At 40.7% G+C, this 14,590-nt stretch overlaps 1 protein-coding gene across 3 annotated transcripts; it reads left to right on the plus strand.

Annotated features, from left to right (window-relative positions):
• The first annotated feature begins 2,292 nt into the window (after positions 1 to 2,292).
• On the plus strand, positions 2,293 to 14,463 carry smarcal1 (SWI/SNF related, matrix associated, actin dependent regulator of chromatin, subfamily a-like 1). Of its 3 annotated transcripts, XR_004612514.1 has the most exons (19): positions 2,294 to 3,279; positions 3,360 to 3,732; positions 4,285 to 4,335; positions 4,479 to 4,733; positions 4,834 to 4,884; positions 4,983 to 5,166; positions 5,410 to 5,560; positions 7,821 to 7,982; positions 8,093 to 8,158; positions 9,121 to 9,261; positions 9,737 to 9,955; positions 11,116 to 11,186; positions 11,400 to 11,502; positions 11,680 to 11,862; positions 13,194 to 13,294; positions 13,500 to 13,596; positions 13,761 to 13,897; positions 13,949 to 14,047; positions 14,423 to 14,463. XR_004612514.1 is itself a non-coding variant. In XM_034574241.1 (18 exons), exons 1-17 carry the CDS (start codon positions 2,941 to 2,943, stop codon positions 13,890 to 13,892), a joined length of 2,679 nt encoding a protein of 892 aa, XP_034430132.1. In that variant the 5' UTR covers positions 2,293 to 2,940; the 3' UTR covers positions 13,893 to 13,898; positions 13,950 to 14,047. The 3 variants fall into 3 exon arrangements, 2 of the variants coding, with proteins under 2 accessions (XP_034430132.1, XP_034430131.1); XM_034574241.1 differs by lacking the exon at positions 14,423 to 14,463 and having other exon boundaries at positions 2,293 to 3,279; positions 13,761 to 13,898; positions 13,950 to 14,047; XM_034574240.1 differs by lacking the exon at positions 14,423 to 14,463 and having other exon boundaries at positions 13,761 to 14,041.
• Positions 14,464 to 14,590: the final 127 nt, after the last annotated feature.

The raw sequence follows: 14,590 nt of genomic DNA on the forward strand, positions 1-14,590 counted from the left end.
GCACGGTGATGCAAGCAGCCAGCTCATTACTAAAACTGTGCACTGACACACACACACACACACACACACACACACACACACACACACACACACACACACACACACACACACGCACGCACGCACGGGGATTAATTACTTGTTGTAAGTCACACACCTATTATTATAGTTGATTATAGTTGTGTTAAATAATTCATGTTTTTTTTTATCCAAAGGAGATGTTTGCTATTTTCCATCATGCAGGCTGCAGATTAATTAAGCAGTTGCCATCAATTATCAATAATTAAACAATTCAATTATCAGGGAACACAAAGAAAACACAAATTATTCATAACAGCTTATAGCTTGAAAGTTGCTGAAACCCTTAAAATTCATCATACTCTCCAAAAGCACCACATTTCTTCAGTGTAAAAAAGAAATAAAAACAGTGTTCAAACCCAGTGATGGAAGAAGTACAGCCCTCTTTGCCTGCAGCAAACGTATAGCAAGTCTTCTAACAGTTTTACTTCCACTTTTGATTGATCTGTTATCAGTTTCCAGCATGATCGATTTGGTCTCTAAATGTCAGAGCCTGGCGAGAATGCCCTTCACAACTTCCCAAAACCCAGGTTGGCTTATTCAAATTGTTTGTTTTGAAGCTCAGTTCACCAAAAGGAAAGACCATGAAAGCCAGAAAATAGTCACACTTGAGATGCAGAGAGTTTCTTGTAGTTTCACATAAAACATAACAAATGATTAAATGGTATTTTAACTTGTTTTGTATTATTCGTCTCATTTTAGCCACATAATGAGCAACACTACAATGATAAAATAAAAAATTTGACAATTTACTCAGAATAAATGTGCTTGGTTAATTTTCACCACTGATGAAAGATACTGGTTGTGGGGACACATCATAGATAGAAAAGGGTGAAAATATGAACAATTTGTTAAAGCTGGACAGAAAAGAGCAGCTTTTCAAAAACAGTTTACCGGTTAGTTCAGGCAGCAACGAACGCACTAGTGGCTGGACTGTATCACTGAGCAGAAACATGTTCCCTTTTTTGTCAGAATGTATATAAGACGGTGGTCAGGCTATAGTGCCCATTGGCTGTGCATTTAATGGATTGCTAGCAGCGAACTGACAGATTAAACTTGTAGCTCTCACTCCTGCGGGTTTTCTATTCTGGCAGATAATTGCCAGTGATTGCTTACTTGGTCCCAGTAGTAAAGTAGTGCCTGATTAAATAGCTACTGAAAAAGATATAGCTGCAATTTGCAGGTTGAAACCTTTTTGTTCAACAGGAGAGAAGCAGCTATAGGTGCCTGATATTGTGGCCATGCGCAGCAAATGAGTGCAGTCATTTTTAGCTAACCCTGTTTAAAGAAGTAGTGAGACCAGGCACATACATACATAGAACTACAGCAATAACAAATGATACCATGCTGAGTGTGACGCTGTTGGATGAGGCTCTCGAGAAAACTGGATTAACACAGGCCAAGTAATCAGCCCCTACAGGCAGGCACATTTTAAACAGGCAGCACCGAATATCACAGAAGAAGACAAATTATAATAAGCCTGGCACAGACTAAATAGGGTGTATCCTTTCAGGGTTTGAAGCCTAATAATCAAAGCAAGAAAGCTCCTCATTTTGGGCTACATAAACACATCAAACACAAACTAGAACACTTGAGTGTTGAAAGAAGTATTCATAACCATTACCTAAGTTAAATATCAATACCATAAGGTAAGAATACTCCATTGTAAGTAAAAGTCCTTGAATCTAAAACCTAAATGTACTCACAGTATCAGTACTCCCTTTCTTTGCATTAACATTATGCGTATATATCTTAATGTTAGTTTGATAATACTGATGCATCAATCTGTAAGTCGCAATTTATTGGCTGATATAGAGCTAATTTATTATTTAAAGAAGTAACCATATTCTAGTTAATGATCAATATGTTAAACCTAGTACGTCATTTGCAAGGTAACTATTAACTGGTTGTTGTATGTAAAAATATGCAAATATGACGTGTTTGTTTATTTTGTTAATTAAAAAGAGAGAAAACACAGCCCCGGCAGTAATTACTGTTTTTTGTTCTTCTTTTAATTTCATGAAATAACACATTGCATTAACATTTGGTGACTGGTTAATGTTTATAATATTTTTGTGCTGCAGCTGTGAGGAGACGAATTAACTACTTTTCACATCACATGTCAACAAAATGTGGGCCGAAATGTTTGGATTCAACTGTGTGTCAATGTAGTGGAGGAAAATTAAAATACAATATTGACTATGGAACGTGGTTTGTAGAGATGTGAGCCAGTTACACATTATGGAAAGTGCAATTTAGTTTCCTACAATTTCAATTTAACAAATGACCCACCTGAGGAGGGTTGAGCTAATATTTAACACATCTGTTAACATCAGGATCTCGTTGAGCTAAAACACAACAGCATTTAGTTTTCTCTTAGCTAGTTAGGCTAGGCTAAGCTTAACTTTTTTTCATTGGAAAGTTTTGAAAAGAAGTTAAATCAAGCTAATGGCTGCCTCTCCACGTCACCCGGCAACCGCCCTCTCCGCGTGCCTGCTTGTTGTCCTACGTCACTTCCGGCGCGGCAGATTAGGAATATTCCAGCGGGTTGTCAACCAGCTAGCTGGATGCTAACTTCACCTATTAGCTTTGAGACCTTTCTTTGCCGTCTGTAAACCACATTGCTGACATGGCTGCTCATGTTGACCCAGCACCGATGTGACGCTCCCGGTACATTTAGGGTGTTTAACGGTTTTTTAACAGTTGACGTCCAGGCTAGCCTCGTTAGCTGCTAGCGTTAGCACCAGCAGTAGAGGAAGTCAGTTCTAACGTCTTACCTATAAAAGCACACATGGGTTTCCACGGATCACTTGCTAGCAGGTAACTAGATGCATTTGTTTATGCTAGTTGGCGTTTAGCTCAACCATGTCTCATCAGCTGACTGCAGAGCAGCAGCGTAAGATCGAGGAGAACAGGCTCAGGGCGTTGGAGAGACGAGCCGAGAGAATGGGACAGGCTCCCAGCATCAATAACCAGACCTTGGCAGGGCCCAGCAGGGCTTCAGTACATAGACAGGCCCCTGTCCATCACAGAGACTCACCCAGCAGCTCGGTCTCTGCACCAAAACTGTATGTTCCACTCTCCAAACATCAGCCACAGGGCTTCAACAACCAAAAGCAAGCTGGGCCGACGCATCATCAGTCATCTGCTAATGGAAAACAGATCAGCCAGAGTAGGCCGTGTAACTCTTCTCCTTTGAGACAGGTGAGATGTAATGTTGAGTCATTTATTATTTTGATGAAACACAACTTCTCATTCACACCTTTTGCCGTCTTTCCTCATAGATCCAAGTTATCGACCCACTTCCTCAGTCAAGAAGTCGACGTGCGAGGAGCCCTGTCTTGCTAAATGGAGGAGGCGTTGTCGGGAGACCAGCTCAGTCCAAACCTAACCTCTCCTCCGGCAGCTCTGGTGGTGATGGTGGTGCAGCCAGTTCTTTCTACAAGCAAGCGACGACTAAACCTGCCCAGAGTTCTGTGGCACAGCTTCCCTCACGCTCCTCCACCTCCACCTCCAACGCTGTAGCTGCTAAAAAGCCTTCCATCTCCGTGAGGGGAAGATGTGTCCCCCACACAGAGGACAGTCGCTTCAGAGTAGAAGTGGGCTACCACGCAGAGCTCATTGCTGTTTTCAAGTCCATCGCCTCCAAGAACTATGGAAAGTATCTGCCAATGTAACTGTGTTATTTTGCACTTTGGCTTTTGAGTCATGGAGGGTTGCCCCTCATTTTTATGTGTAAATGCATTTTTAAAAAGCAACATTTTCTTAAGTAACATAAACCCTGTCAGCATCAATACATTTTTAGTAGTACAGGACTGACAGTACCTGGGCAACATTGTAAATTCATAATTTAGCTGCTACTTAAACACAATATTCAAGCGAGACAAGATGTGCATAAAAGGTTTGTTTGTCAAAATTCAATAGTTTTACTTTATTATGTTCTGTAGCAGCTGGTGTTGTAATTTTCAAATAATACCAAGCCTTAGTGCTACAAGGCATCTGTGCCCCTAGTCAAGGTAACCTCCAAGGCCATACAAATACTGAATGTGCTAAATTAAAAGCAGTATAAACTGTTATGTACTGAACCTTCAGTAATTTCTTTTGTTGAGCATGTCAAGTTTAAAAATGTTTCATCCCTTAGCAGTATCAATGGAAAAGCAGATTACTTCTGGGATGTTAAAGTTGATAAAGTATTCTTCTCTATTTTAGACCCTGCTACAAAGATGTGGAACTTCAGCCTGGAGGACTATCAGCAGCTAAGTGTGTACATTAGGAAAATATTCATGGAGACATTCACTGATTTTAAATTTCTCTCAGAAGTATAATAACTATTAAGGCATGACAGAGTATTTATTTAGTCTGACTTGCTGCCGCATCTCCCCCATCTTGACTCTGTGTTGCAGTGGAGGAGGCAGCCTCTATTGCCTCTGTGTCTCTGAGGCCTCTGGAGGGAATGGAAGTGGTGGATGTTGCTTCCTGCCGACCCCGTAACGGTGCAGCGCTGGCGGCCCTGCTGAAGCTGTGTAACGGCTGGCAGAAACCTGGAGCCACTCTGCAGGGCCAGTGCATCTTGGTGTCCCCGAACAAGTTTGAGGTTGACGTCGGTTACAATGTTGATGTCATTGCAGCATTCAAGCAAATGCCAACAAACAGTTATGGTAACAGTGACTTCATGTGATAAAATATGATTTTTCTGTTGTATTGACACTTTACGGTCTTTGATGCTGAATTGTCTTTGTTGATTTGTGTGTGTGTCAGACATGAAAACAAGAAAGTGGAGCTTCTCGCTCGAGGATTTTAAGAAACTCAGTGAGTAACAACATTTGCTTTATTAAGCAGGTTTATCTCTGTGTTTTGTCTCTGTTGCATTTGCCATCTTGTCTGACCGAGCTATGTTCCATACCCAGTGGATCTCCTTGGTGGGATAGCAGCAGTGGAGGTGGAGCCTCTGCCCAGGGCAGTAATCCAGGCTTTCTCTGCCAGTTTTGACGGGACTGAAGCCAGGTCTTTGGACGTCCCAAAGGCAGACCTCTCCGCCATCGAGCCCTCACTCACCCACAGCCTTATGCCCTTCCAGAGGGAGGGGGTCAAGTAGGTGTCTTTGAACCACCATTAATGTTTGATCTGCACACTGTAGCCAATAACTCAATACCAGGAGACTTCTTCATATCTACAATTTGCTTAGTCTTGTGTAAATGAAGAGATGCTTATCATAATGAGTCAATATTTGTGTGCCATTCCTTAGTGATATCAAATGAGTCAATTTGTAATGGTTTGATCTTTGTGAGTTCCTGCTATAGCTTTTAATTTTGTTATTTGCTCATGTTCCTGTAGTTTTGCAGTGTTTAAAGAAGGCCGCCTCCTCCTGGCTGATGACATGGGTCTGGGAAAGACCGTGCAGGCCATTTGCATAGCAGCCTATTACAGGAATGAGTGGCCCTTACTGGTGGTGGCTCCCTCTTCCGTACGATTCACCTGGGCTGAGGTAATAACATCAGCGGCTTCTGTTACTCCCAAGTTGTGCCTCGAAGAAAAGTAGCTCATTACCTACTGGGTTTTAATAGTTTATCACTTTGTTTCCATTTCATGGTCTCATTAAGTCAGCAGGCACCGTCTTAAGGATATCCTTTTAATCTCCTCTCACCAAAGCTATGCTTCGACACATTATAATGTGGGTTTCTGCTTAAAGCTCTCTGCATTTGAGGAATGTTAATACTGGTCCCCGAGGACTGCTTGCACTCTGTTAGGTGCTTCATCCTCAGTAGGAATTATGGTAGTATTGATTTTCATGCTTCCATTTTTCTGTCTCATGGGGGCAGGTGTGTTGCTAGAAGTGTGAAGCATTGATTTTTGATGGAGATGCCAACACAGCAAATTTATTTAGCTACTTTGTTTTTATTCTCCCTCACTGATAATCTGCTTTTCCTGACATCAAAGCTTGTATTATATTGTCAGGGAGGTTTTCAACCCTGTCTGTTTGTTGGTTTGTATGTTTCTTTGTAAGTAAGATTACACAAAAACTGCTTCACTGATTTTCATGAAATTGGTGAAAAGATGTGGTATTGGTCAGCAAAGAGCCCATTAGAATTTGTGCGAATCCAGATTAGGGGGCGGATCCTGGAGAGAGGGCCTTTTTCAATGTTGTCACATTTTTCCCAGGGAATCATTCATGGATCTAGATGGGGAAAAAAAACAGGGTTACTATATGAATAAGTGTGTTTAATTTGGTTCGGCTTGAGTGAATTTAAGGGTACTATTGGGCTTTGGGCTCTACTCCGTTCCATTCTAGTTTACTGTTGTTAGTGTCTCACTAATATATTAATTGTTTTGTCTGTAAAATGTCACAACACCAAAAAATTGCCATTTTAAGAGCAAGATGTTCATTAACTCATGTATGACAATGAAAAAGCGGGAAATCCTCACATTTGAAAATGGGATATCGGCTAATGTTTGACATGTGTCCTTGAAACCAGAGACTGTATATAAAGATAAACAACATGTCTCCCCTTCCTCCTGTTGTACAAAAAGTAAGCTAAAATATCTCGGATACGAAGGCTGCCATCTTGTGCTATTGATGTCATTTGGAGCTCGAGTCTGCTCAGTAGTGAGGAATGTGGCCACGGTATCGAGGTCCCTCTGATACACAAGCTCAGGCAATCGCAAGTCAGTTTCAGCTGTCAATCATGATGTGTCACCCCATTTTTAAGCATAAAATAACCAATTAAAATCAAACTTTCTTGAAAAATTAACTTGAACAAACATCACTTTGATGAGAACTACCAAAAACGACAGAAACCATCTTTGAGAAAAATGCTGTTATGTAATCCTTGTTTCTACAGTCTGTGCTTGAAACATGAAACAATGAATCGATTATCAGAATAGTTGTTCTTCATTCTTTTTGTCATTTGACAAAAATATGAATCTATATCTAAATATTTTTTCAGCACTGCACTTTGAATACGTTTTCTGACTTTTATTCAGACTTGTATTTTTGCAGATAGTAGATATACAGACAGGTTCACATCTTTTACCACAAAAGCCACTGTGGCGCCTCCACACTTGGGATGTTTGAAGCCTTAGTGCGTTTTTGTCTGTGTTTTCCTTTTACAGTGTCAATACTCGCTCATTTCCCAATTCTTCTCAGGTGTCTGTTTTTTGTCCTGAACACGTCCCATGTGCTGCGGCATCTATTTTCTGCAGCAGCATTAACAGGCTGCAGTAACAGAACATTTTCAGAAGCGCTCTACTTGGCCTTCTGTCGCTTGACGAGACGTCTGTTCTCTAAATAGATATCTTGGATCAAATACAGTCCCCCCAATCAGGAGCTGGAATCACGGAGGAGAGTTAAGTCACTGGATGTAGACCCATTAAAATACACTTACTGTCTGGCTCGTCTCTTATCTGCACTGTTAGTCTTAAGCATTTGGCCAAATCTACTGCAAAGAATGGGAGCTATGACTTAAGTCAGGTTGACAAGGCAAATGAGTTGTCAGAAATATTTGGGACACCGCGTTTTTTTTTCTTTTCCAAACTACACGATTGATTGTCTATTAATGCAGACCCTGTGTTAGTAGCTAGGATGAACTATGACCTTCAAACCAGCTGTCAGCCATAAGATCCTTCTCCATGATGTTTATTACAGATTGCACAGATTGACCTTAGCACTGCCGGAAAATCAATAGTGTTAGTCTGGTGAGTTCTGGTTCACTCTGCGTCTCTGACATGAGTCTTACCTCTGTGTGTAGGCCTTCAGACGCTGGCTCCCCTCCCTCAGTCCTGACCGCATCAATGTGGTGGTGAAGGCCAAAGACAACCTGCGCTCCGGTTTGGTCAACATCATCAGCTACGACCTGCTGAGCAGGATGGACAAGCAGCAGCCTGGAGACCCCTTCAATGTTCTTATCATGGTCAGCTGTATATTATTTGGACATGGCTCTGAATCCTTTTTCACCTCTGTCAGTTTGACTCAAATTTCCCCTTTTATAGCAATAATGTTATTTTTGTCATTTTTGTGCAGGATGAGTCCCATTTCCTGAAGAACATAAAGACGGCTCGGTGTAAAGCTGCTTTGCCTCTACTGAAGGTGCTTTTCTTTCTCTTCTCTTATCTAAAATTGTATTTTACAATCTAAATCAAAGAAGTAATATTTGTACTTGTTTACCTGACTCTGCAGCATATCTGAGAAATATCCAAAGAAGTAGATCACAGAATACGTAAGTGATTCTGTTCACAGAAACAGATTCACTTGGATATTGAGGTATAAATTTGCCTCATAAAAGTTTCCTTAATGTTTGTTCACAAACAATCTCGGTCTATTGGCTATCTTGTCAGAGGATCAGTTGATTAGATTTCCACTGCAAACCAGATCTGGGATTTCTGTCATCAGACAATTAACTTTTTATTTAAATATTTTTTGCACCTTACCAGTGTGGTAGAACTGCAAGGTTAGCACAGTCGCCTGACAGCAGGAAGGTTGCTGGTTCCAGTCCAGGTTCGGCAGTGGAGTTTGCATGTTCTCTCTGTGTCTGCATCGGTTTTCTCCAGGTACTCTGGTTTCCTCCCTCAGTCAAAAGACGATTGGGGTTAGGATAAGTGGAGACTCTAAATTGTTTAGGGTGTACGCTGTCTCTTGCCCAATGCCAGCTGGGATTGGCTCCAGCTCCCCCACCGACCCTGAAAGGATAAGCGGTATAGATAATGGATGGATGGATGTTGACAGAGGGATGCACTCTGTGAAGTGTTTCAGATTTGAATTCAAACATTCATATCTCTTAGGACAGTTGTTGTGAGTTTCCATAAATGACCAAATACCATTTTATATCTAGCAATATACAAATGCATAATTATGGCTGTCACTGTATTAAGAGGTTCCTCATAGATTTGCATATATTATATTTATAAAAATAAGTAAAATATATATTAAGTTAAGTATGTATTAAAAGTAATAAAATAAATATATAATTTATCTTGGTTGAGTTTAATTTCTTGCTCTGACTCTGAAACTCTCTCAGCAGTGATATGACGAGTTGTTCTTTTTATCCTCAGGCAGCAAAGAGAGTGATTCTTCTGTCTGGGACCCCGGCAATGTCCCGACCCTGTGAGCTCTACACCCAGATTCTGGCCGTCAGACCTGCACTCTTCCCTCGCTACCACGATTTCGGGATGCGCTACTGCAACGCCAAGCAGGTAGTTTAATCCTGACGGGTCCTTATTTGTTCCACTGCGATGTAGGGCTGGCCGATATGATTATTTCAAAGTTTTACCTCGATTACGTTTAATGAACGAGACAAGCTCACTCAATAAGCTCAGAGAGAGTTATAAGATTGTTGATGTAGACTTAATCGCCACCTACTGGCCAGGCATTGTTTGAGCGTTAGTTGTGGTTTTTGTGTTCTCATATGGACGGAGATATTTTGTAAATCGAAGGTCTTCATTTTTTTTTTAACTGGCAAATATCCCTTCAAACAATATACGCAGTAGTGTAGGCAAGGCCTATAATGATAAGAAGCTGAATGTATTTATAGCTCTTTCCCCACACTACCAGTTAAGTGTACTGGCCAACTGCCACATGTCCCCTTGTAGCACTTGTCTGTCCCACTCTCCATTATTTTCTTCATTCATTTCGTCTCTTCTTCATCTTCCTCCTTCCAATCCTCTCCAGACGACTTGGGGCTGGGACTACTCCGGCTCTTCTAATCTTGGGGAGCTGAAGCTGCTGTTGGAAGAGTCTCTGATGTTGCGCCGTCTCAAATCCGAAGTCCTGTCCCAGCTTCCTGCTAAACAGCGCAAGGTTGTCACGGTGACCATAGATGGGATCTGCACCCGCATGAAAGCGGCGCTGTCGGCTGCTGCCAAAGAGTTGGCCAAGGAACATCGCAACGTAGGTCACAAATATTTTTGGAAGAAACTAGAAAAATGAATGAATGAAGTATTATCCAGCCCTTTTTATTTATTTCTCAACTCATTTCTTTAAAATGCTCTCTGTGACAAGCCGCACAAAACTAACACGCATAACCCAAGATTTCATATTAATTAGTTATCCTTGTGTGTTGTTGTCGCTGTTTTCATTGTTTAATGATGTGTACTGTTTGCTAGATGTTGCTCTGTTGTTTGTTTCATAGGACATGGTTTGAGAGTGTGAATGTGGGTGTGAAACTGAATTTCCTCTATCAGAGACAATTAACTTACTAACTAACTTCCTAATTTACCCAAACCTAAATAGAGTGCAGGTATTTTTGGCAGTCAGGAATTGATGTAAAACAAATCAGTCGTCACTTTATTTGGTAGAAAGTTTGAAGAAATAACATATTGGAAGAAGTAAAATACCTAAAAAAAGATTGCATCAGTTTTTCTTTTAGAAAGACCAGGGTCAGTTCTGTTGCAATAACTACAGACACTGTAAGATACTGTTGCTCTGAGAGATGTCATACATGTTTCTTTATAAACCCTCTCTACCAGATCGTTTCGAAATGTTGGGTCAAAATGGTTTATCCCTACTTTTGAAATATGTGACACCCAAACTTCAGGATAAAATGTGATATATCAGCTGTCAACCATAAAAACATTGCACATATTTTTGTCAAGAGGTGGATGGCCATGCCATGTACGATTTCAAAACCTGAGGTTGCTTTGACATTTCATATCTCTCTGAATATCTACCATGATACGGAAATACTTTTAAATATAATACATGTGTTGTAGGTATATCATGTTATACTTCCCTCAGCAGCACACAAGTTCTTCTGTTTCTAAGGTAATTTCTACTTTCACTCTTTGTGATTAAAATGGTCAAGAAAAGGCTGAAAGACCCTTGTTGAGCCCAATGAGTCCTTTCAGGCCTCAGACACGTACGAGTGCTTTTAAATTGACCCAGAATCCTCCAGAGAGCCTTGATTTAAGTGTTCATACACTCAGACGGGAACGAGTTGCTGAGCTTGATTGTGCATAATCCCACTGCTCCTCGGAGTAATAGGACTCCTATCAAATCATCAAACACAATCCTGTCAGTTCTTATCTCATGTCGTTTCTTATCTGTTTCAGAAAACGGAAGAGAAGGAAGCCCTCCTCATCTTTTATAACCGCACCGCTGAAGCCAAGCTACAGGCGATTATGTAAGTGCAGACCCCTTAATGATGGGGATCAGTTCAGCTGAATCATCTTAGATTTGGTGAGCAACGAGAGAATAATGTGAATCTGATCAGAATCTTTTGTCGGATCACTGTGATAGCTCTGGATTTGAGATAATGTGAAGAGACGAAGACAGAATATTGCAATGTGCCTCTTTAAAAATAGTGGAGAGCTGTGTTTGTGTCTGTCACTGGCAGGGAGTACATCACGGACATGCTGGAGTGTGGGAGGGAGAAGTTTCTAGTGTTCGCCCATCATAAGTCAGTTCTGGATCATATCTCCTGTGAACTGGGCAAAAAGGTGAGTAAGATATTAGTCTCCAAAAGGCTACATATGCAAATTAATAAGAGTTAAATTCGTTTGTTGATTTGTTCTGGCGTTAAACCATTCGACTCTGTATATTTTAAGTATAATTGTTGTGTGATTGTACTGAAAATGAAACTATAAGCTATAATGGTCTTTCGCCTCCCCATGCAGAATGTCCCTTTCATGCGTATTGACGGGGCCACGCCGTCACTTGAGCGACAGCAGCTGTGTGAGAAGTTTCAGCACTCGACCAAGACGTGTGTAGCGGTGCTGTCCATCACTGCAGCGAACATGGGTCTGACCCTGCACTCCGCAGACCTGGTGATCTTTGCTGAGCTGTTCTGGAACCCTGGAGTAAGCCACTTCATGATGTTACATAAAAATACTGCACATTCTTTGAAACTATTTTATTCGGAACGCAATTTAGGTTGAGACTGACGCCTACGTCAAATTGCAGACAATATTACAGAGTGGACATGGTGCGGCAAGTAAGAGTTTAAGCAGCTGAAAAAAGATATTTCTTTCTGGAGTCGAAGGAAATATAAACTCAACTTAATTGAACCTACAGTGAAATTTAAAGCAACACTATGCACATGTTTTTTAATCTTAAAGTGACACACATACTTGGAATAGAGAGAATGGTGCTGCTTTAATTCCCACTCCTCACCCTAAGTACAACAAGTCTGTTCTTGTTCCATGTAACTTTGAGCAGGTACGATCTCCTGTGAGAAGTGTGGAACCGACCGATAGCAAGTTCAAGAGTAATGCTGAACTGTAGATCAGTTAAAAAGACCAAAGTCATTAAAAACCAGCATTTGTCTCTGATATTCAGTGAGGAAACTCTTTAAAACATGGAGAATTCTACACAGTTTGGTGTATTTGTTACAGCCGTAGTCCTCTGGTTCAGGAAGCAGGGAATCATGGGTAACACCTGCGTTTCGTTGTGTTTCAGTTCAGTGAGTGGGACTACGCTGTCAAGAGATTCGTCTCTACATGAAAACTGTTTAATCCCTCGAACATCAACAGAATGAATCACCACCTGTGGCTGCAGAGGGTGCTGTTTCTCAGTAAAAGTTACATAGTGTTGCTTTAAGTTCTACGTGAAGAAGACTTCAGGTGTTTACTGCTGTTCTGCTATTATCTTTAGAATCCATTAGTATTATAATCCTATCTAATGGCGTGAAGAACATCAAGGCTGCACATCTGCAGCTTCTGCCTTGTGTGAAAATGTTTGGTAGTAAATGGTGGTATTCTTTTGCGACTATAGAAAAACCGAGGACCAGACATTCAGTACGTAAAATGCAGCAGAACTTCTCTCTATTTGGCAGCCAATTTTCTTTTTTCAATTTAAGGGTTGACATCTCCTAGAAATAACAATTTCACATGGGGAAAATCATTCCACCTCTGTCTGTCAGAGGAGCTTGTTCACACCCCCGCACTCTCAAGGCTAACAGTGGAGTGGGAAGTGATGTGACATGGAGGCAAACCTTCGATTCTAAAATAAGTGTTTGAAAGGGGACAAATCTAGAAGAATCCTATTAGAGTTTTACTTTCAGCTGAATTATGAGCCATTTTTAGCTTTGTTTACCATTTTCATCGGAGCTATTGCACGTGGAAGAGGACAGTAAAGATTTAGTAATGTAAAACTTCAGGTGCTAGTTTTTTGTTTTGCCTTTTCTCTGCAGGTTCTCATTCAGGCAGAGGATCGGGTGCACCGCATTGGCCAAACCAAGAGTGTGAACATTCACTACCTGGTTGCCACGGGAACTGCTGATGATCACCTGTGGTATGTGTCTATCCTGACGTGTTCCATCGCTGAGGATTATCCTGTGTTCAGACTGTTTCCTCTCATATTCACCAGTCGTCCACTGCTGCAAGACACTGAGCCAAAACTGAACCAGCAGGGGGGCAGCTTAATATGCGTACTGGGAGAAACAGTGAATTAAATGTTGTCTGCACTATTATAATCATTTATTTATGTCTTGATTCAGGCCAATGATCCAGGGAAAAATGAATGTCTTAAAACAAGTGGGTCTTTCTGAGTCTAACTTCTCAGGCAACGCAGTGAACGCCAGCTTCCACTCTAAGGTAAATCCTGCATATGTATATAAATAAATGACATGTAATAATGTTAAATTACGTTCACACATGTTTATGCATGAAATACGTTTACATGAGACCACCCAGGACAACAGAACTTACATAGCTATATGTCTGTAGTATCTTGAACATGAATATTTGGGTTTGTCCAGGACCCGAAACAGAGGAGCATCATGGAGATGTTCCAGAGATCATTCAAAGCTGAGGACGACATCGACGAGGCCATGTTACTGGAGGCCGCAGACGACTGGGACAACGCCCCCCCTGAGGACACCTCTGGATAACATCACGGCCCGATCGGACAAAGCCCCAGCAAAGGGAGCATCAAGGAATATTTCAGCAGATGACTTTTACTGACAAATTATTTTGTTTATTTTTGTCTTTTTCTGTTGATCATGAATGAACTTATGTACTTTTGCAAACATGCCTCAAATGTTTTAGAACACGCAAAATAACAGTCTTATAATCCTTTATATTTTTTTGCTAATAAGAAAACTACATAAATGTGACTCAAGGTTTTTAGAATCCTTCTTAAACCTGACTGCTCACTGTGGTGACTGGATACATTTTTTAGGTCATTCAAGTGTTTTTTATGGAGGACCACAAGTGTCACTGAAATAATAAGAATGAAGCATCGAGAAGCTAGAAAGAAAAACTCAAAGAGCACATTGATTAGCTGACAAAAAAGGAAAAGCAACAGGGAGATGGAAATGCAAGTAGAAAAGGAAATCGCCCTTTTAAAAATCTGATCAAAATCTATTATTTCGATTTGTGAATTACATGACATTATTAATTGATGAATTATGGAATGTACTTATTGGCTGTTTTATGTTGTTTTTGTCATCCTAATTTTTTATTTGAACTACCTTTATTTAACCAATTAAAATGTCAAATATTTACTTCGTAATGCAGTCTATTTATTTATAGATCAATACATTAATTAGTTAACAAATGTATCGATGCCTATTTTATTGTAGTGCCT

Source organism: Hippoglossus hippoglossus, chromosome 21 (genome assembly GCF_009819705.1).
Source record: "Hippoglossus hippoglossus isolate fHipHip1 chromosome 21, fHipHip1.pri, whole genome shotgun sequence".
Classification (NCBI taxonomy): domain Eukaryota; kingdom Metazoa; phylum Chordata; class Actinopteri; order Pleuronectiformes; family Pleuronectidae; genus Hippoglossus; species Hippoglossus hippoglossus.

What these genes read in the sequence shown, in the direction of transcription:
- smarcal1 (XM_034574241.1), top strand. Translation starts at nt 2,941, where the DNA reads ATGTCTCATCAGCTGACTGCAGAGCAGCAGCGTAAGATCGAGGAGAAC. An exon ending in ACTCTTCTCCTTTGAGACAG is followed by an intron (nt 3,280 to 3,359) that starts GTGAGATGTAAT and finishes CTTTCCTCATAG; the next exon opens with ATCCAAGTTATCGACCCACT. An exon ending in AGCTGTTCTGGAACCCTGGA is followed by an intron (nt 11,863 to 13,193) that starts GTAAGCCACTTC and finishes TTTTCTCTGCAG; the next exon opens with GTTCTCATTCAGGCAGAGGA.